The sequence below is a fragment of the Vanessa cardui genome, chromosome 10 (assembly GCF_905220365.1).
Source record: "Vanessa cardui chromosome 10, ilVanCard2.1, whole genome shotgun sequence".
Taxonomy (NCBI): Eukaryota; Metazoa; Arthropoda; class Insecta; order Lepidoptera; family Nymphalidae; genus Vanessa; species Vanessa cardui.
Genome location: NC_061132.1, coordinates 13750419 through 13773490, shown reverse-complemented (window position 1 = coordinate 13773490; position 23072 = coordinate 13750419). Strand labels below are relative to the sequence as shown.

The 23072-nt window shown below is 41.6% G+C and overlaps 2 protein-coding genes across 2 annotated transcripts; one reads left to right on the top strand and one right to left on the bottom strand.

The window, feature by feature from the left end:
* The first annotated feature begins 371 nt into the window (after window positions 1-371).
* Window positions 372-22186, top strand: LOC124532848 (leucine-zipper-like transcriptional regulator 1 homolog). The gene is made up of 16 exons (XM_047107951.1): window positions 372-686; window positions 842-1040; window positions 1430-1601; window positions 2056-2192; window positions 2269-2383; window positions 3469-3632; window positions 6568-6738; window positions 8079-8220; window positions 8693-8856; window positions 9786-9958; window positions 10523-10718; window positions 11878-12029; window positions 12456-12634; window positions 14335-14461; window positions 19495-19652; window positions 20183-22186. The coding sequence occupies exons 2-16, from the start codon at window positions 898-900 to the stop codon at window positions 20366-20368; spliced, it is 2379 nt and encodes a 792-aa protein (XP_046963907.1). The 5' UTR covers window positions 372-686; window positions 842-897; the 3' UTR covers window positions 20369-22186.
* On the bottom strand, window positions 22136-23045 carry LOC124532849 (cytochrome b-c1 complex subunit 9). Its single transcript, XM_047107953.1, has 2 exons — window positions 22822-23045; window positions 22136-22249 (listed from the first exon to the last, which is right to left on the bottom strand). The coding sequence occupies exons 1-2, from the start codon at window positions 22960-22962 to the stop codon at window positions 22214-22216; spliced, it is 177 nt and encodes a 58-aa protein (XP_046963909.1). The 5' UTR covers window positions 22963-23045; the 3' UTR covers window positions 22136-22213.
* Window positions 23046-23072: the final 27 nt, after the last annotated feature.

Genomic DNA, 23072 nt, shown 5'->3' with positions numbered 1-23072 from the left:
AAAAAGATTTACCATTATTGGCTGTGGCCATCTGGTTGCGAAGAATAGCCTGGATATGTGGAGTATTAAATATTCCACATAGGGATATGGAATGAAGTATTTAGCATCGATTTTATTAGTAAATCCAAAATTAAAAACTGATACTGTAGAATGCACACTAATTTTGAAAAACAAATACATTTGGAGTTTAAAATATGAGGTAATTTTATTATAAACAATTAAAAATAAGAAAGTACATTTTATTAATATCAGGGCAATATTCAGATAAAATTTTTTCACGATAAATCATTTTTATAAACTGGTAAGATGTTACCTTTTAATGTTACCCCTTCTCTGTACAATGTTTTACCTACCTACCTACCTACGACAAAATCAATAACAAGAAGAAAAACTTCACAAGTGTCAAACTCAGAAAGCTTGAACAAGTGTATTGTCGGCCTTCTTGGGTTTATTGAGTTTAAAAATAACAATCAGAATTGTTCAATGTTTTAAATATAATAAAATATATATTTTAAAATTAAATATTCAGTGCTATAACTAGAAACGGAACGGAAGTCAATAAACTCCATATCCAAAACAGTCGACCTATATATCGTTTATAGTTTATTTCGAGATTTCTTATATTTCAACAGTGTCCTGGATTAATATTCTACTTTACTTGTGTTGTCCTAAATTAAGAATACTGGGTAAGCACTATTCAACATTTTATGAGCAAGAATAGTTATCTTTTTATTTTTTTCTAATAGGTATAGCAAAGTTATTAATATTTACTTTATTTTAACGTTTAAAACATATACAACGTTACAATGACGATACTATAATTAAAACTTATTTATTACAGATCATAGTTACAAGTCAGCTGAAGTAAAAAAAACAAACATTCCGGTTGACATAAAGATGCAAAATATAGCGAAGTTGATAACAGAGCAACTTCGCAACCCAAACGAGCTTGATATTAGCTTAAGGATGGAGTTTGGACCATTTGAAACCGTACACAAATGGAAACGGATGTCTGAATGTTATGAGTTTGTGGGGGCAAGGTAGGTCATTTTATTCTTTATTTGAAATTTAAAAAATAATAAACTTGATACAAACTAACATTTGAATCTCACTAAGCATTGTGCCAGTAATAGAATGCACATTCTGTTAAAATAATAACATTAATTAATTATTTATATTATTTACATAGAATAACAAAAAATACTATGTAAACCACAATATCATACCCTATTATTAACTGTAGAACTAATGTATTTAGAACTTTCAATAGACAAAGCTATGACATAAAATTATATCAATAATATAAATTAAATCCAAGCATTTTCTATTATGGTATACTATGTATACTATATAATTTTATGACATATTACAATATGAATATGTTATATGTATTATTGTTAGTGTAGTTGATAAAATTGTAAAATTTCAGACGAAGTAAACACACTGCAGTTGCTTACAAAGATGCAATTTATGTGTTTGGTGGTGACAATGGCAAGTCTATGCTGAATGATCTCATAAGATTCGATATTAGAGAAAAATCATGGACTAAAACCGGATGTATGGGCACTCCTCCAGCCCCGAGGTATCATCATTCTGCTGTGGTAAGATTCAGATCTCAGTTTGTTTTGCTTGTAGTCACACTACTGGCTCTATCATATATACTCATATATATACACTTCAAACTTGAATACAGCAATACCTAGTATTGCTGTGTGACAATACAATACCCGATATGAAGGTGGTACCCACCGAGTCCGGCTTGCACAAAGCCCTATTGCCATAAAAAAAAATATTCATTATCATCATTAATTTTAAAAATTGTTTGTTAACCTCTGTATTTTTTTGTTTAAATATTTACAGTAATTTTTATATCCTAATACAAATCATTTGTCTCAATAGCATAAAAATATATTAAATAAAATTAAAATTCTAGTTATAATGCATTTTAATTATTATGTAAATATTAAGTATGTAAGTAATCTGATTTCATTATATTATAATAATAGTGAATGCAGTTAATGTGGAATATTTATAAGAATTTTAATTTTTTTATAGGTACACAGATCTTCAATGTTTGTATTTGGTGGCTACACTGGTAACATTTTGGCAAATTCGAATCTGACCAATAAAAATGATCTATTTGAATACAAGTTCCAAAGTGCTCAGTGGGTACAATGGAAATTCACTGGCCAGTAAGTGAACAATTTGTTAAAAAAAAAAAATTTAAACAAAGAAAAAGAGGTAGAAATAACACTTTTTCTTTTTCAGAGAGCCAGTACCACGATCGGCTCACGGCGCTGCCGTTTACGACGACAAGTTGTGGATATTTGCTGGCTATGATGGGAATGCCCGCTTGAATGACATGTGGACGATTAACTTAGTGGTAAGTAAAGTATTCTCCAACTTCAAAAGCTACAATTGCAAAAAATAGTTTTTTGTATTTTTTAGGTAAAGTTTTAAGAATTAATTCTATAAATTAAGTAAGAAAAGATAGTTTCTATTTCTAGTAAAAAATGTTTATGTGAAAAAAATATTTTAATTTATTCCATTGGATGTTGTGAGTGGTCGGAGTTTTATTTGAGTTTGCCCATCGCAGGGCGAAAACCTGAGATGGCCCAGTGGTTAGAACGCGTAGGCAAGCACCGCTATATATATGTGCTTAATTTGTGTTTATAATTCATCTCGTGCTCGGCGGTGAAGGAAAACATCGTGAGGAAACCTGCATGTGTCTAATTTCATCGAAATTCTGCCACATGTGAATTCCACCAACCCGCATTGGAACAGTGTGGTGGAATATGTTCGAAACCCTCTCCTTAATGGAAAAGGAGGCCTTATCTCAGCAGTGGGAAATTTACAGGCTGGTACTTTACTTTAACGCACGCAACAGTGAGTAGGAATACTCACTGTTGCGTCGCAATATATTTACAACAATATCATGTATATTCACAGTAAAATTGATAACTTTGATAAAATCAGTGATAATCATTGTATATGCACTAGAAGTAAGGATAAGCTTATAACGCCAAGTTTCCGACTCCGCAAAGTCAATAAATCTTTCTTGGGGCAAGTAATCCATTTCTATAATAAAATTCCACAGATATTTTTAACTTTGCCGTCTCGTAAATTCAAATCGTTTATAAAAAATACATTGGTGAAAAAGGCGTATTATTCGATACAAGATTTTGTAGATGATAAAAAAGCGTGGAATTAATACCTGTTGACTTCCAGGCAGGATGTATTGATTTAATAATTGTATTGACTTAAAGATTGACTAACATGACTGTATTTTTTTAAATGTTGAAAAAGAGTAACTACTGAGTTTCTTGCCGGTTCTTCTCGGTAGAATCTACTTTCCGAACCGGTGGTAGCTTCATTTAATTGTTAAATGACGATACCAAAGTGCTTGTAAAAGCCCACTTGAATAAAGTATACTTTGATTTTTGATTTTGATTTTTAACTTTACTTTAGGGCGAAAACCACCAATGGGAGAGTGTGGAGCAAAAGGGCGACTGCCCGCCGACGTGCTGCAACTTCCCGGTGGCCGTCGCTCGCGGGAAGATGTTTGTGTTCAGCGGCCAGAGCGGCGCCAAGATCACCAACGCCCTCTTCCAGTTCGACTTCGAGACACACACGTGAGAGAAAGCACACTTGGTCCAATAGGACCCTGACCCCTTGGGTCAGAAATCAATGACACGGCTGCCACAGGCTACCGTAGAGGAAAAGCACCCGGATTGATTGCACACTTGATAAAATAAACATTATGTATCATGGCCGTTACCGAGCTAACTACGGCACGTGAGTAAGCTCAAACTCAAATTATTTTATTCAATATAGAAGTATTACACTTTTTTATATTGATGGTCAATTGAAACACTACCACTGGTTCGGAAAAGAAAATACCCTGACCTGAAAAGAAAGGTTTTTTTTGTCTCATATATTATATAAACAATATAATATGAAATGAAATAGCCAGGAGGCGATTGTTTCATTCCCAAGGTGTGCTATCGATTATAAACTCACTAATTGTATAATACAATACAATTATACATCAAAACAACTGAACAAGAGTTCCTTATTATTTTATGAGATCGTAAATGCAGAAATATTTACATTACACACATTTAATTTTTAAAGAGGAAGGCGTCTTACAGCGACCGACAGTGACCAGTTACATGAATTACTTTGACGACCTCCATGGTCGAGTGGTGTGTATTCCGGTATTTATGGGTACGCCACTCTGAGGTCCCGGGTTCGATTCCCGGCTGAGTAGATGTAGAAGGTTTATCAGTTTTCTATGTTGTCTTGGGTCTGGATGTTTGGTACCTTCGTTACTTCTGATTTCCATAACACAAGTGCTTTAGCTACTTACATTAGGATCAGAGTAATGTATGTGATGTTGTTCAATATTTATTTATTATTATAATTGTATCTACAGAGATATATTTGAATGTATATCCTACTACTATTATAAAGGCGAAAGTTTGTATGTATGGATGTATGGATGTTTGTTACTCTTTCACGTAAAAACTACTGAATGGATTTGAATGAAACTTTACCACAATATAGCTTATACATCAGAATAACACATAGGCTACAATTTTTGAGGTTTCTAATGTGAGGTCGGAAAAAAACACATTTTATTCGCTTACATTGCAAACGCTGACTGAATCCTACAAGATAGATCAAAACAATGTACTACAGTATTGTACAACTTAAAAAAGTCTACAAAAAAGTCCGTGATGGTATATGTTTATCTCTTAGGAATAACCCACAATAACAATTTTTTATCCTTTACTTTGTACGAGAAATAATGGCATATTTACGAAGCGATTTTAAGCGATTACTTGACTAGACGGGACGAATCTGAAGTCCACGCGAACGAAGTCGCGGGCAAAAGCTAGTCTCTAATATACTCACTCGTATGCACGCATCAAGACACAGACAAAGTGAAAAATATAGTAATCCGAAAAAGAACAAAAGTAACTGATGCTCTAATTTTTGCCTTGCAAAGAAAATGGAAGTGGGCGGGTCATGTCGCCAGGTACAGGGACAAATTGGTTGGGTCCAAAAGGTACAAGAGCAAGAGGCCGGCCATATTCAAGATGGGCAGATGAGCTAATAGCAGCGGTTGGCCAGGAATGGATGGTTGCTGCCAGGGTTAGAAAAAGATGGAATTCCTTGGAGGAGGCTTTTACCCGTAGGGGGTCCACACAACAATACAATAGCACGCGAAATGCTCAATAATTAAATTAGATTGTTATATTTTTTTATATTTAGTTAATTTGCATGTTACGTATTTTGTTGATTTTTTTTTTTTTAATTATAATTTTTTGTGTGGAAATAAATAAAGGTGTAATAATAATAATAAAAAGTATGCAACACACACAATCTCCTTAATACATACACTGAAAAGATTACAAAATACTTAGAACTGGCTAATAAGATTAAAAGGCAATGACAAGTAGATAACATAAAAATCTTGCCCATTGTAATATCTACAACGGGCGTTGTCCCGAAAACTCTATCGAATAACCTAAATGCCCTGCAAATGCCCTCATCCACCATCAGACTCATTCAGAAAGCAGTTATCCTCAATACTTGCCGTTTCACTCGTAAGTTCTTAGCATTATCAGATCCTTAATTTAAAGGCCGATACACTTGGCTTAGGCTCGTGTATCATTTCCACTACCCCTCTAAAAGGGAGAAAAAACAGAAGAGAAACATAATAATAATAATAATGCATAGAACTGAAGCGTCAGTGGCGTGCGGACACCATCCATATTGTTCCCATAGTCATCTCATCAACTGGGGTCGTACCCAAAAGCCACGTAGACTTGATATATTACACATTCCTCATCACACTAATGATTTACTCCAAAAGGCAGTAATCCTTAACACTTGCCGCCTCACTCGCAAGTTCATTACGACTTCATCCATCTCAGCTGCTTATACTATTACTTAGCTCCTACTAACGCTTGGCTACGGCCCGCGTGTGTAGGATTCAGTTACCTCATCTACACTAATATTATAAAGAGGAAAACTGTTTGTTTGGTTGTAATGAATAGGCTCAAAAACTACTGGACCGATTTTAAAAATTCTTTCACCATTCGAAAGCTAAATTAATCCCGCATAACATAGGCTACATTTTATTTTGAAAAAAAAATAGGGTTCCGTAAGATATTTTGGGTTTTTCGGACAAAAAAGGAAAAAATCTACCAAAAAAGTTGTTTTTTTTGCGTATGATGCCTAAACTATAAAAGATAGAACTATAAAATGTTCTAACTCCGGTCCTTAGAGGGCATAATAGCCTCCGACCCTAAGAACCTCATCAGATTCGTGGCTGATGTTGGTCTGGTTGAGGTGTTGTGATCACGAATTTGAGGTTTATCACAATAGATCCAAGCGCCGGTTGCAGTAATTCTTCAAATGTGACCGTGCCTCAGCAGTAGGGATATTAAAAGACTGATTATGAACCGTTATCTACGCGGGCGAAGCCGCGGACGACCGCTAGTAAGAGATAAAAGTAAAATAACAATATAATAATAATGCACGCATCGTCGCGGGCAGGTGGAGCCGCGTGTGCACGGAGCACCTGCTGCGCAGCGCGGGCCCGGCGCCGGCGCGGCGCTACGGACACGTCATGCTGCAGCACGACCGACACCTCTACGTGTTCGGCGGCGCGGCCGACAGCACGCTGCCCTCCGACCTGCACTGCTACGACCTCGACACGCTCGAGTGGTAAGCACTCAACTATACCTTAGGGGTTGTCCATTAATCACGTGATCTTTTTTTAGCATTTTTTAACCCCCCCTCCCCCATTGGTGATACGTAGTGAGGTTTAAGACCACCTCCCCTCCCCCTTCTCAACATCACGTGTATTTTTAGTACCTACAACGAATCTTAAAATTTTCTGAATATTATCTTAATTTAAATACAGGTATAAACTATAATCTTATTTTATTCTGAAATTAAGGACCATATTTGTTAAAAAATCGCGCATTAGACGAAAAAATAAATACACGAGATATCTTACTACAACCCCCCCTCCCCCTTGTGTTATTTTCGTGATTTTTATCAAACCCCTCCCCCCCCCTTTCAAGCCTCACGTGATTAATGGACAACCCCTTACCACCTTACCTTATGGCACATTTAAAGGCACTAGGCATCTGTTGAAGAAGAGTTTTTTTTTTGTTTTTGTTTTTATGGAATAGGTTGGCGGATGAGCATATGCGCCACCTGATGGTAAGTGGTCACCATCATCCATAGACAATGACGCTGTAAGATATATTAACTATTCCTTACATCGCCAATGTGCCCACAACCTTGGGAACTAAGATGTTATGTCCCTTGTGCCCGTAGTTACACCGGCTCACTCACCCTTCAAACCGGAACACAACAATACTGTGTACTGTTATTTAGTAGAACGACTGGTGAGTGGGTCGTACCTACCCAGACGGGCTTGCGCAGAGCCCTACCACCAAGAAAATTTATTAATTTCATACATAATTCGTAAACCCTCTTTCTCAGACGTGCTCCGCAAGAATTATACCCGTCCTGTTTAACAATGTATGCCAAAATAATTAAAGCATAGATCCATATTGCCCTTGCCAATTTGAAAGAAGTATACAAAATAAAATTATTAATAGTCAAAATTGTTGTTTTCATGCAATACAACGAAAAAGCTTGCATATTCTATGTGATTGAAATATGCATTGCAAAATTGTAATGTTAGAATTAGCAAGTAACACAGTATGATAAGTGTAGAAGTTATGAAGACCTATATCATTTGTTGATGGAATGTGGCAAGACTCAGAATGAGAGAAAGTTACTTTTATGTAATTTAAATGTATGTTTGGTCAATCTTGGATTTTTTCAGAGTATTCTAGCAGATCCTTCGTCAGAATCTGCTAGGATGCTCCTGGAGTTCTACTTAATCACAATAAAATTAATAATGTAAAACCAGAGGAAAAGGGTACAATGGGACTGACGTACCTATGTTGGACAAAAGTCCCAAAATAAAATAAGATTAAAAAAAAAAAAAGTAATACAGTAGTGGTGGCTAACGCCCGTGGTGGCAGGTCGGTGGTACACCCGGCGCCCGAGTCGCAGATCCCGTCGGGGCGGCTGTTCCACGCGGGCGCCGTGGTGGGCGACGCCATGTACATCTTCGGCGGGACCGTCGACAACAACGTGCGCAGCGGCGACCTCTATCGCTTCCAGGTACATCGTACATTAGATATAATTCCAAATATATTCCATTTCCTTAAAAAAATAAAATAAAATTTATTTTGTATTATTTTGCTGTCTCTACTCTTATCCGTCGTACGCACAATAAGGCATCTGATCAGCACGAGCGTCACTCACTCATCCTAATGATCTCTCCAATCATAATAATTTATCATATTGGAATGATACATTGTGATGTGATGCTGGTTACCTCTAGACATTGATGCCATTTTAAACAATTTCTTACCTCAACCAATGTGGGACCAAGTAAACTCTAATGGCTATTAAGCCTGTTACACTGGCTCACTCACCCTTCAAAGCAGAAAAAAAAAACACAATTCTAAGTACTGCTTTTTGGCGTAAAAAATACCTGCAGAGTGGTTGGTAGTGGTACCTACCAAGAGCTTGCATAAAGCCGACCAAATAATTTATATAAAAGATGTAAAGATTTCATCTCATTTTACAGCTTTCAAACTACCCGCGGTGCACACTACACGACGACTTCGGACGCATTTTGAAATCGCAGCAGTTCTGCGACGTGACTCTCCTGGTGGGAGCCGAGCAGACTGAAGTGTTCGCCCATCAGGCCATGCTGGCTGCGAGGTCGCAGTACCTGAGAGCTAAGATCAAGTAAGAATTTTTACAACTGCCTTACATTTAATATGTCAACAGGATCTATATCGACAGTTACTTCTGGTAATAAGAAGACAAAATATGACTGCTCTTTGTTATTCTATGCGTTCTGATGAGACAGACCGACGGATAGACAGACAAAGAAATTATCTTATAAGGTTTAATTTTTCTTTAGAGATACGGAACTCTAAAAATGAACACATGATGGTTCTTTTGTATTTACGTATATTGATGATATATAAAGTTAAGCATGTTTTTTTTGCACGATCAAATAAATTATATTAATAACTAGCGGTCGCCCGCGGCTTCGCCCGCGTAGATAACGGTTCATGATCAATCTTCTAATATCCCTATTGCTGAGGTACGGTATCAACATTTGAAGAATTACTGCAACCGGCGCTTGGATCTATTGTAAACCTCAAATTCGTGATCACATCACCTCAGCCAGACCAACATCAGCCACGAATCTGATGAGGTTCTTAGGGTCGGAGGTCATTATGCCCTCTAAGGACCGGAGTTAGAACATTTTATAGTTCTATCTATTATAGTTTAGGCATCATACGCAAAAAATCAAGATTAGATTAGTAGATTTTTTCCTTTTTTGTCCGAAAAACCCAAAATATCTTACGGACCCCTATTTTTTTTTCAAAATAAAATTTAGCCTATGTTATGCGGGATTAATTTAGCTTTCGAATGGTGAAAGAATTTTTAAAATCGGTCCAGTAGTTTTTGAGCCTATTCATTACAACCAAACAAACAAAGTTTTCCTCTTTATAATATTTGTGTAGATGGCAAAATAGTATAGATGAGAACATCATATTAAATTGGATGGAGAAGGGAGAGAAAATAAGGGGGGTATTTCTATATTATTTCATTTAAGACACAAAATGTCTTTGATCTAAGATGATTATAATATAAATTTCTAGAGAAGCGAAATTGGCTCTCGCCAAACGCATAGCGGCGGGCGAGGAGAAGGCTGAAGAGTGCTCGTACAAGTCCCGGCCCCAGCTCACCGTCATCTTGCACGAAGCGACGCCCGAGGCCTTCAACATGGTCCTCAACTATATTTACACCGACAGAATCGATCCCACTGAAAAAGGTATTTGAAATTTATTTAATATTAGCTACTCCTCGTAATTTCACTCGTCTACTTGCATTATATGTCAACTTCAATTTCACTTTCAAAGATCCCATTAAAATAAGTATATACTTTGACAGGAGTATCTATATTATTACTTGGTGGGGGTGGGCTTTGTGCAAGCCCGTCTGGGTAGGTACCACCCACTCATCAGTTATTCTACCGTCAAATAACAGCACTCAGTATTGTTGTGTTCCGGTTTGAAGGGTGAGTGAGCCAGTGTAAGTACAAGCACAAGGGACATAACATCTTAGTTCCCAAGGTTGGTGGCGCGTTGACGATGTAAGGAATAGTTAATATTTCTTACAGCGTCATTGTCTATGGGTGATGGTGACCACTTACCATCAGGTGTCTCATATGCTAGTCCGCCAATCTATAACATAAAAAAAAATCATATATAATATATAAGTTGTTTGACGAGGAAAACGCTACAGATTGAACCTGTAATCTGTTCTTTATCATGACCCGAGCGGGTTGAGTGCTTGCGACCGTAGTCCCTTTAACATAACGCTGCGGCGCCGGCAGACGAGGACCCCGAGTCGCCGGCCACCATCCTGCTGGTGATGGAGGTGCTGCGCCTGGCGCTGCGCCTCAACGTGCCGCGGCTGCGCGGCCTGTGCGCGCGCTACCTGCGCGCCAACCTGTGCTACGGCAACGTGCTGCCCGCGCTGCACGCCGCGCACCGCGCGCAGCTCGCCTGCATCAAGGAGTACTGTCTGAGGTGCGTGCCCCCCCCCCTCGCCCCCGTGCTACGGCAACGTGCTGCCCGCGCTGCACGCCGCGCACCGCGCGCAGCTCGCCTGCATCAAGGAGTACTGTCTGAGGTGCGTGCCCCCCCCCCTCGCCCCCGTGCTACGGCAACGTGCTGCCCGCGCTGCACGCCGCGCACCGCGCGCAGCTCGCCTGCATCAAGGAGTACTGTCTGAGGTGCGTGCCCCCCCCCCCTCGCCCCCGTGCTACGGCAACGTGCTGCCCGCGCTGCACGCCGCGCACCGCGCGCAGCTCGCCTGCATCAAGGAGTACTGTCTGAGGTGCGTGCCCCCCCCCCTCGCCCCCGTGCTACGGCAACGTGCTGCCCGCGCTGCACGCCGCGCACCGCGCGCAGCTCGCCTGCATCAAGGAGTACTGTCTGAGGTGCGTGCCCCCCCCCCCTCGCCCCCGTGCTACGGCAACGTGCTGCCCGCGCTGCACGCCGCGCACCGCGCGCAGCTCGCCTGCATCAAGGAGTACTGTCTGAGGTGCGTGCCCCCCCCCCCTCGCCCCCGTGCTACGGCAACGTGCTGCCCGCGCTGCACGCCGCGCACCGCGCGCAGCTCGCCTGCATCAAGGAGTACTGTCTGAGGTGCGTGCCCCCCCCCCCTCGCCCCCGTGCTACGGCAACGTGCTGCCCGCGCTGCACGCCGCGCACCGCGCGCAGCTCGCCTGCATCAAGGAGTACTGTCTGAGGTGCGTGCCCCCCCCCCTCGCCCCCGTGCTACGGCAACGTGCTGCCCGCGCTGCACGCCGCGCACCGCGCGCAGCTCGCCTGCATCAAGGAGTACTGTCTGAGGGGCGTGCCCCCCCCCCTCGCCCCCGTGCTACGGCAACGTGCTGCCCGCGCTGCACGCCGCGCACCGCGCGCAGCTCGCCTGCATCAAGGAGTACTGTCTGAGGCGCGTGCCCCCCCCCCCTCGCCCCCGTGCTACGGCAACGTGCTGCCCGCGCTGCACGCCGCGCACCGCGCGCAGCTCGCCTGCATCAAGGAGTACTGTCTGAGGTGCGTGCCCCCCCTCCCCCCTCGCCCCCGTGCTACGGCAACGTGCTGCCCGCTCGCGCTTTATTAAAAAAATACTTTAGAGTCATTTCATTCGTACACTCATTTTTCTCTCTTTCTTACACAGGTTCGTCGTAAAGGATTACAACTTTACGACCATCGTGATGTCGCCAGAGTTCGAGCAAATGGACCAGCGGCTGATGGTGGAGGTGATTCGTCGCCGGCAGCAGCCCTCGAGCAAGGTGTCCGCCCACAACGAACAGGAGGAGGAAATCCAAGGTACGTTCAGATTGATACATACAATAATTTTTTACATAACAATTATAATAAGGATCACTTTACTTTGACGTTTGTATGATTTTTTAATGAAGTATTTATCCGAATAGCTTAAACAGTAAACACTATTAGCGAAAATAGGTCATGTTTATCATCTTGATGAAATTCTTACATTATAGCCTGTGATAGGTTTTGCAATTCCGGAAACAAAAAATTGCTTAAAATTTATACAAAACGGTCTGAGGTGAACAGCACGTTCTTATGAATCTTCGCTAATTCCCCGTGCTACAATAGGCCCCATGCAGTCACTTAGTGAGTGCAGGCTTTAGTTTCGTCATACCCCAATAGCGACAGCTTTGCTTGTTTACGTACCCATTGGGAAACATAAACAAGAATAAAATAATAGAGTGCGCGCGTGTGGGTCCGCAGGCACGACGCTGGAGCAGGACATGAGCGTGTTCGTGAGCGGCGGCGGCGCCGAGCTGGCCGACGTGAAGCTGCGCGTGGCGGGCGCCGCGCGCCCCGCGCACCGCTCCATCCTGGCCGCGCGCGCCGCCTACTTCGAGGCCATGTTCCGCTCCTTCTCGCCGCACGACAACGTCGTCAACGTGAGTCACGCTGTAGCCCCCCGCGCCCCGCGCACCGCTCCATCCTGGCCGCGCGCGCCGCCTACTTCGAGGCCATGTTCCGCTCCTTCTCGCCGCACGACAACGTCGTCAACGTGAGTCACGCTGTAGCCCCCCGCGCCCCGCGCACCGCTCCATCCTGGCCGCGCGCGCCGCCTACTTCGAGGCCATGTTCCGCTCCTTCTCGCCGCACGACAACGTCGTCAACGTGAGTCACGCTGTAGCCCCCCGCGCCCCGCGCACCGCTCCATCCTGGCCGCGCGCGCCGCCTACTTCGAGGCCATGTTCCGCTCCTTCTCGCCGCACGACAACGTCGTCAACGTGAGTCACGCTGTAGCCCCCCGCGCCCCGCGCACCGCTCCATCCTGGCCGCGCGCGCCGCCTACTTCGAGGCCATGTTCCGCTCCTTCTCGCCGCACGACAACGTCGTCAACGTGAGTCACGCTGTAGCCCCCCGCGCCCCGCGCACCGCTCCATCCTGGCCGCGCGCGCCGCCTACTTCGAGGCCATGTTCCGCTCCTTCTCGCCGCACGACAACGTCGTCAACGTGAGTCACGCTGTAGCCCCCCGCGCCCCGCGCACCGCTCCATCCTGGCCGCGCGCGCCGCCTACTTCGAGGCCATGTTCCGCTCCTTCTCGCCGCACGACAACGTCGTCAACGTGAGTCACGCTGTAGCCCCCCGCGCCCCGCGCACCGCTCCATCCTGGCCGCGCGCGCCGCCTACTTCGAGGCCATGTTCCGCTCCTTCTCGCCGCACGACAACGTCGTCAACGTGAGTCACGCTGTAGCCCCCCGCGCCCCGCGCACCGCTCCATCCTGGCCGCGCGCGCCGCCTACTTCGAGGCCATGTTCCGCTCCTTCTCGCCGCACGACAACGTCGTCAACGTGAGTCACGCTGTAGCCCCCCGCGCCCCGCGCACCGCTCCATCCTGGCCGCGCGCGCCGCCTACTTCGAGGCCATGTTCCGCTCCTTCTCGCCGCACGACAACGTCGTCAACGTGAGTCACGCTGTAGCCCCCCGCGCCCCGCGCACCGCTCCATCCTGGCCGCGCGCGCCGCCTACTTCGAGGCCATGTTCCGCTCCTTCTCGCCGCACGACAACGTCGTCAACGTGAGTCACGCTGTAGCCCCCCGCGCCCCGCGCACCGCTCCATCCTGGCCGCGCGCGCCGCCTACTTCGAGGCCATGTTCCGCTCCTTCTCGCCGCACGACAACGTCGTCAACGTGAGTCACGCTGTAGCCCCCCGCGCCCCGCGCACCGCTCCATCCTGGCCGCGCGCGCCGCCTACTTCGAGGCCATGTTCCGCTCCTTCTCGCCGCACGACAACGTCGTCAACGTGAGTCACGCTGTAGCCCCCCGCGCCCCGCGCACCGCTCCATCCTGGCCGCGCGCGCCGCCTACTTCGAGGCCATGTTCCGCTCCTTCTCGCCGCACGACAACGTCGTCAACGTGAGTCACGCTGTAGCCCCCCGCGCCCCGCTCACCGCTCCATCCTCGTAACAGAAGAACGTCGCCAAGTGTTATATAGCCATGCGTAGCTTGGCGTAGCAACGCGTAGCTTTGTATAATAAAGTGTGTGACAAGAACGTAATTAACTTCACCTTTCAAATTCAACTCCCATTAAGTGTGCGTGACGCCGTCTTTATCTGCGCAATTACTTACCAAGAAATATATTTACAGATTCAAATATGCGACACGGTACCGTCGGAAGAAGCCTTCGACTCCTTGCTACGCTATATCTACTACGGCGATACCAACATGCCCACCGAGGACTCGCTGTACCTGTTCCAAGCTCCTATATACTATGGTAAATATACCACAACAAGGTCATTATAACGTCAGGTTTCATAGCCTTGTGCAATAAAGAAAAAAGATTGTTGTGTATTTAAGAAAGAAAGAGAAAGCACATAACCAAACAACCTCGGCGGCCAAAAAGCAGTAGGTGAATATAGTTCTTTTCATAATAGTGTTGGTTTCACAGATGATTAAGAAATGCCTTTAACTATAGTAACAAGAATTAAATTAATACCAGTTTATACTTATTAATATAAGCTATAATTATTCAGATTATGATGGTAGTAAACTTGTTTGTGATCCAGATTACTACATTTATTTGCACAATAATTAGTCGGTGTAGGCTTATGACTAACACTAACGAATAAATCATATTTCCATGCAGATATTTTAAAAAAATCTTAAAAAATAATAATAACCAGAACTCAGAATAAATTTATCTGTGGCTTTGAAGGGTGACCATATGGTCGGAATTTGCCTGGATTTATTACTTATGTGATCTCCAGACTCCCGCTGAAACACAATATCTTCAGACAAATAGGGTTTTGGAAAAGTTCTATACAAGATAATGATTTAAAAAATCGCTCGCTTTCGGTTAGCCTGCGTTGAATTGAAACGTACATTTGAAATTGTGAAGTGCATTACAATAAAAAAAAAGTTTGGTTTTGAATTTGGAACAAATAATTTTAAGAATTCGTAAGGCCTCTTTTGGCAAACAAAATTTGGAAAGGTAAGTTGATTTATTCCATTTCGTTTGTGTTATTCTTGTTTATCAAAGTCTTTTCTCTCTTACCCCGGGTACAAATTGGAGCATACTTTTGTGCCACGAGCTGGGGTGTGCGTTTATGTCAGAGATGATATCTGCTCTCGACGCCTCGGCAGCCTTGAAGGGCAGGACCTATCAATTATCTGGTTGCGCGTAGACTGCGACGACCATCCGCGAATCTACGCGTGCCTTTATAGGTCCCATAGCGGTAATGCCGAAACCGACCGACTGGTTGAGCACGTCCAATTGGCTACAGATTCCGTGCTGCAGCAGACTCCATCCGCAGAGATCATTATTCTGGGCGATTTCAATGCCCATCATACAGAGTGGCTTGGATCACGCACCACTGATCATGCGGGTAGATCTGTTCTCGACTTCGCTTTGGCTTATGATTTGACACAACTGGTCACCTCGCCAACGCGAATACCGGACGTGGAGGATCATACACCTTCCCTGTTGGACCTTCTGCTGACTTCGCATCCGGACGGCTATAAGATTGTCGTCGATCCCCCTCTGGGCTCGTCGGACCACTGTCTCGTCCAGAGTACAGTGCCAGTTACACGGTACTCACGACCTCGTTTTGCGGGCTGTCGTCGCGTGTGGCACTACAAGTCAGCAGATTGGGATGGGATGCGGTCCTTCGTTGCATCTTACCCATGGGGGCGCGTTTTTTTCTCGATGGATGATCCGAGCGTTGTTGCTGACTCTGTCGCCGATGTAGTGCTTCAGGGTATGGAACTTTTCATTCCATATTCTGCGGTGCCCATTGGTGGCAAGTCCCAGCCCTGGTTTGGTCGCTTCTGTAAGACGGCTTCACGCCGAAAATGGGAACGCTACCAAGACTGGGCTAACGCATCGGCGTCTCGTGATGCAAACACCAGCATATTCAGAAAGGAATATAACTCTGCCTCCAGGTCCTTCAAAAACGTGATAGCTGAGGCGAAGTCGAAGTACATTGGCAGAATTGGCGAGAGACTGGTGCGCTTCCCATCAGGAACACGTGCGTTCTGGTCTCTCGCTAAGGCTGTCCTAGGGAATTTCTGTCAGCCTTCTTTTCCATCTTTGCACAGGGACGGTGAGTCATTGGCCCATACCGCGAAGGAGAAGGCCGATCTTTTAGGGTCTCTCTTCGCCTCGAACTCGACTCTGGATGACCAAGGAAAGTCACCACCATCAATCCCGCGGTGTGATACGACGATGCCGGAGGTTAAATTTCGGCAAAGTGCAGTTCGGAAAGCACTTCTTTCCTTGGACATTCACAAGTCGAGTGGACCCGATGGCATCCCTCCAATCGTGCTACGGACATGTGCTCCCGAGTTGGCACCGGTCTTAACGCGTCTTTTCCGGCAATCCTACGCATTAGGCGTCGTCCCGAACTCCTGGAAGACTGCTTTGGTGCATCCGATCCCTAAAAAAGGCAACCGCTCAGATCCGTCCAATTATATGCCTATAGCCATCACCTCCTTGCTCTCCAAGATAATGGAGTCCCTTATTAACTGCCAGCTCCTGCGGTACCTAGAGGAGAACCAGCTGATTAGCGACCGCCAGTACGGTTTCCGTCGGGGTCGGTCGGCCGGTGATCTTCTAGTTTACCTTACTCATAGAAGGGCTGAAGCAGTTGAGAGCAAGGGTGAGGCATTAGCAGCCAGCTTGGACATAGCGATGGCCTTCGATCGCGTGTGGCACAAAGCGCTTCTTTCGAAGCTTCCTTCCTATGAGCTTCCCGGGAAATTATGCAATTGGATTACCAGCTTTTTGGCAGATCGGAGCATCAAGGTCGTTGTCGACGGTGCATGCTCCGACTTAAAGTTCGTCAATGCTGGTGTTCCACAAGGCTGCGTTCTATCACCCACTTTGTTTCTTCTGCATATCAATGACTTGTTGCAAATTGGGAACATTCATTGCTATGCAGACGACAGTACCGTAGACACCTTATACACCGGCCGCGCTAATATTTATCGGGAAAACGTCGAAGAAAACCGGAACAAACTTGTGTCTGAAATCGAGTCTTCGTTAAAAGAAATCTCGAACTGGGGCCGGCTAAATTTAGTCCATTTCAACCCCAAAAAGACGCAAGTTTGCGCGTTAACCGCTAAAAAAACACCATTTGTCATATCTCCACGATTTGAGAACATCCCGATAGCCGCTACAGGTAGTATCGGAATACTTGGCGTTGATATTTCGAGCCTCATTTCACCTTCGGACATCTCGTCAAAATTCTAAGTTTCACCCGCACCATCTTGATGTCCGAAAATCCACAACAGCGCGATTTCTTAGACATTTTCTGCCTCGCACAACCACTTTGTGGAAACAGGTTTCGCCGGCGGTTTTTCCGAACCGATACGACATGGGAACCTTCAAGAAAAGAGCCTACTCCTTTCTTAAAGGCCGGCAACGCACCTGCAAGCCTCCTGGTGTTGCAGATGTCCATGGGCGGTGGTAGTCACTTTCTATCAGGTGAGCCTCCTACTCGTTTGCCACCTATTCCATAAAAAAAAAATATATCTGTATATATTTTCCACAAAATTGAATGAAACGACGACAAGGTTGGATTGGCTAATTTTCATTTACCTATATTGTTTTGCTTGTTGAAAATTGATTTTATATCGTCTGTTAAGTAATCGTGTTGTTATCTGGTATTTTTTAATTAACAGCAAATTTCACTAACATTCTCATTCATTCTTATTATGTAATAAGAAAGTTATAATGTTATTTTAATTTGATTTACTTTAAAAAGCCATTATTTAAAAGGTAATAAATAATGTTTATTTTTCAAAATAATTAGAAATATTTACAAAGGAAAAAAATCATGATATTTGATTATATTGCCTACAGATTTTTTATTATTTTTGATACGCACTGCCTTTTAAAACACTTAATTCATGGCTTGCTTTTATTTGGTATGGTGTAGTATATTTGATAGCTATGATGGCGAAAATGCTGCTTCTTATTTAGATAATGTGGGCATCTGAACCCTTTGAAGAGAAAGACAACGAGACAGGACCTGCGCCATCTAAGAAGAAAAGGTTTGGTAATAGCGGAGAAAGTCATCCTTACCTCTCCAAAGGGAACAAAAAAGAGTATACTGCCGTTGCAAATTATGTTTTAAACTTATAACTTTAAACTTCTATTTTAATTGACACAACACGCAAGCGGACATAAAAACATAGTAAATTATTACTAGTAAGGTATTGTTACTGAAAACCTCAGGTCATCTTACAAAAAGATCTTCTGAAGAAATATAGCAATGATGAAAGAACTCAAACGAAGAACTGCGTTTCATAGAGCAACTTACGGCATCATTTATAATAATTCCATTGTCATCTGAAAGAAGCCAACATATCTGATGGCAAAAGCTTGTAAAAATACAAAAGTATCAGCAAAAGCACGTAATGTGCACAGGAAGAAGGTTTATTGCTTGCATGCGAAAATATTGTGGAAACGAGAAAAATGTCGAAAGGAATTTTGGTATTTGTACCCAAAAGTCTAAGCTATCAGTGAAGGAGTCGCAAAACCGATGCTATTCCAGATTTTGTGAACGAAGTTTTGATGGAGTTTCAAGAGACAAATATTTGACATTGAAAAATGATAAGTACGCTGTCATAGTAATGAACAGTAACTCGTAAAATCCTTGAATGAATCTTGACGATAGAAATAGAAGATTACAAAAGAAGGGTAACCACAATGAGATAAATCTTTTGGGCGTCGAAATTCAAAACAACCTTTTTTATATTCTTATGCTATGATTTTTTTGAGAACTTAGTATATAAATTTGAATTTAAAATAATTTGTAAATGTTATTAATGGGTCCAAATTGGTACACACAATATAGCCTAGTGACCAATGAATGACACAAACGTATTTTTGTATCCTACTATTTTTTAAAAAGAAACCAGCATTTTCATTTTTTTTTCCGACTTCAAACCAAAAATCCGACATTATAACTTTTTATCCAGATCATTAACGAGTGACGACATTACAACCCAAAGATCTCTCCCAAATACCGCAACCGATATGAAACTTCAGATAAATTATCTATACACACATACATTCCAAAAAATCATATTGTTATTGTTTATCTCTGACGACCTCCATGGTCAGGAAATTCACCGGTTTTTAAGGGTACGCCACTCCGAGATCCCAGGCTCGATTCCCGGCCGAGTCGATGTAGAAAAAGTTTATTAGTTTTCTACGTTGACCGCTGCTTGTGCTTTAGCTACTTACATTGCGATCAGAGTAATGTATTTATTATTATCTACACAATCGATGAATGTATGCAGGTTTCACAAACAATCGGCTCCAAGTGTTCTGCAAACATAACCTCCAAAGCAACGTCTCGCCGGATAATGTCCTCGCCATCTTACAAGCCGCGGACCGAATGAGGGCCACTGATATTAAGGAGTACGCTCTGAAGATGATCGTCCATCATTTTGACCAGGTAAGGGGTTTCCTACACATTCCATGAATATTATAGCAGCAAAATTTGGCAGTTTTTGCACATCACGTCGATCTGTGAAATCACTTCAGAATACTGCCAGCGCTGTACTGAATAAAGTAAAGTAAAGTAACTGTGCGATTTACTTAAACGGCTAGGCTATTGATTAAAAATTTAACAATAAAACTCTGTTCTGAAACGAAATAATAATGATAGTTACATATAAATTATTTCTTGGTCGAATCTGCAAGAATCATACTAACACCTAAATTTACCTTACAATATAAATTGTTACTTGTATGTAGATTTCAATTTTATTTGCTTATTAACTATAAGATTTAAGAGGCCTGAAGAGGCATCTTGCGGGTCAGCATGGCGAAGGTGACTAGTGCAGCTCATTCTTGCTGTGCGTACTAGTCTTCTTCACGTTTGGATTCCATTTCCACTTATCATCAGGCGGAGTGAAGTCATATGCCTAACCGGATATTATGAATAAAAAAAAAAAGATTTTAATAGCATATTCTTTGTCTCAGGTGGCCCGCCAAGAAGCTATCAAGAATCTCGCACAACCTCTTCTGGTCGACATAATATGGGCACTCGCCGAGGAGCCCCACGTCGACACACCCCTCCCCCTCCAGCCGCGCTCCCTCCCGCCATCGTCATCAGCCGACACACTCGCAGAGGACCCGGAATACAAACGCCATAGAACGGGAAACTAGTGAAAATGGTGCCTAAATATTGGTATCATGTTCAACAAGAGATGGCAAGATTGTCGCACTATAAAGTATTTAGGTGAAAACTGTAATCTCTTTATGTATAACAAAAGGGTCTGTCATAAATGACATCGAACCCCGTACTACAAACCATGGTGAACAGATGACTTTGAAATACTAACTAGGGTATGTTTTATGTGCAAGATGATTTGCACAAATCCATGTCCACCTAACAGGTGGTTTGTTGATTAATTTATTACTTTGTTTAATATGTGTGATAGAAATGTCAATTTGGGACTATGTATTATATAACCAAAGTAAAAATATGTGTTAAAAGACTTATTTATACTTCTAGCAGTATTATTTTATAGAAGAATGAATGATACTTCTGTTCAAATAACTAGAAATGCTAATACAGTAGAACCTAGTTCATTAGCACAAATTAATAATATATCAAATTGTTTTGTTTTGTTAACTGTTAGTTTGTATGTTATAAACTTCTGTCATTATATAATATATGTATTAAAACTTAACACAAGGAAAGGCTGTATATAAGAGGAAAATAATGTACAATAGTATTTCCTATACACTGGATCTTCGGTTATCGTGATTCAGATTGGAGACTGTGTATTTTTCTAATGGCGAAATGTGAATGATAGGAGACTAAATAATATGCCTAAGAGATGGCTTTATTTTACTAAATAGTTTGAATATTGATTTATAATAAATTATAGATCTATATATTGCATATAAGCTAAATGTTATTTTAATACGAAATATGTTTAATTTATACAATAAATTAAATAAATTTCTTTTTATCATGCGGGAACCTTTATGTATAACCTTTTTTATCTTCTAAATATGTATACATTGAATTTTTTACTCGAAAGTAATAAAAACTTAGATGTATTAATACATAATAAAATGTTGCCAGTTAAGAAATATATTTGTTCCTTGTCTTTAAAATTTGACATTAACAAGTACTATGTAAACTGACAACAATTTATTAGTAAGGTATGCCCATATAGGCATTAAGTGTCAATAATTCTAGAATGCACAGTAGACATTGCTGTCGTTCAGTAGATTAATTAATAAATGCATTTATAGATATCCTAAATAGTCATTCAATTTTCTTATAACATATTTAAATAAAATACAATCATAGTCCATATGCACATCCATTTTGCAAGGAAACAGTAAGTTTGATGCTGTTTCATAATATCAAAATATTAAGAAGAATTTATCAATTAAATTGCACAGATTAATTCAATATTCTATAGTGTTGAATGAATTTGACTCTAAGTCAATTTCATCTCATAATATAGAAGATATGATGTATTTATAGAGAATTATTGTAGACTTTATCCATTTGATTACAATCAATATGGAAACAAATTATAATTAATTTAGGCAACTTGAGTGGTTTAACCACATATACAATACAGTGGCTTAGAGCTAAAAGAGACGACAATTTTAAGTTGGTTGTTTTATATAACATGCAGCTTCTTTGAGTAATATTATTGGAATGATCAATGTGATGTATCCACATACCATTTAAGCATAAATTAAATTATTATTTAAATGATTTAGCAAATAAAAAATGTAGTTTACATTTTACTGAATTATGTACAATGGCCCTTTTAGCTCTAAGCTACCAAATTATGATCAAAACTATTTCTGTAATTAGCCTATAAAAAATAGTCCTGTTATTCTCAAGAATATCTGTAGTTCTAGTCTATATTTAAACATATGTATATGAAATAAAACATACTCTTTTTAAATTAATATAATTTAATCATGTTAACAATATAACTAAGAAATTAATTCATTGGTGTTTCATTTTCTAACACATTACTCGTACTTGTGCTTGATGTCTTTCCAGAGTTTCTGAAATATTAAAAATGAAAATTAAATAAAAATAGCTTTTTCTTTTATGTTACTTTCTTATTACAGTTTTATTAGAATCTAGAATCGACTTTATAAGATTATAAATTTACATGGGTATTTTTATTATTACAGTTATTAACTAATATATACTAATAACTATTAAGCTATAAAATTGTTCAAGAGACACAGTCTCACAAGACATTAGTAGATAATGTCGAAATATCGAGCTCCAATGGATAAAAATAAAAAACATGATAAATATCCCATAATTAATAACTGTAATAATAGATTGACTTTATTTCAAAATTAAGCAAAACACTTCATTTTATCACATATGTAAGGGCATTAGTTTTTTTTTATCTTGTTTAATAGTTTAAACAAGATAAAAAATCCTAATGAAAAATAAAAGTAGAGGTTATAAAACAGACTAGGAATTAATTGTTTCAAAACGTTTCCAGCTCATATAGTCATTAGCAATGATATGAATCAATAAATTACATTGTTTTAGTTGAGACGAGTAATTCGTTTAAATGAAATTGAACAGGAACAGAAATTACATAACAAATACTTACTCCCTTATTTATACTTTCAAAAATGGTAACTGAAATAACTTCGAAGGTTCTTTCGAAGAAAAACGTTCCACCCGCTACGGCGACGGCAAAAGTTGATGTTCTTTTGAACACATTTCGATTAAGGGTCGACCACAGCGACATTTTCGAGTATTGAATTTTCTCAGCCTTTTCGATTCGACTGCGCTCAACTTCTCACGTCAATAATGACATTTGACTAATAAAGTGACATATAACCATAAGAGCTTGGTAGT

Excerpts from the sequence above, each read along its gene's own strand:
- LOC124532848 (XM_047107951.1), top strand. The coding sequence starts at position 898 with ATGCAAAATATAGCGAAGTTGATAACAGAGCAACTTCGCAACCCAAAC. Across the intron at positions 1,602-2,055 it reads GGTATCATCATTCTGCTGTG|GTACACAGATCTTCAATGTT; the intron begins GTAAGATTCAGA and ends ATTTTTTTATAG. Across the intron at positions 8,221-8,692 it reads GCGACCTCTATCGCTTCCAG|CTTTCAAACTACCCGCGGTG; the intron begins GTACATCGTACA and ends CTCATTTTACAG.
- LOC124532849 (XM_047107953.1), bottom strand. The coding sequence starts at position 22,962 with ATGTCGCTGTGGTCGACCCTTAATCGAAATGTGTTCAAAAGAACATCA. Across the intron at positions 22,250-22,821 it reads TTGAAAGTATAAATAAGGGA|AAACTCTGGAAAGACATCAA; the intron begins GTAAGTATTTGT and ends TTAATATTTCAG.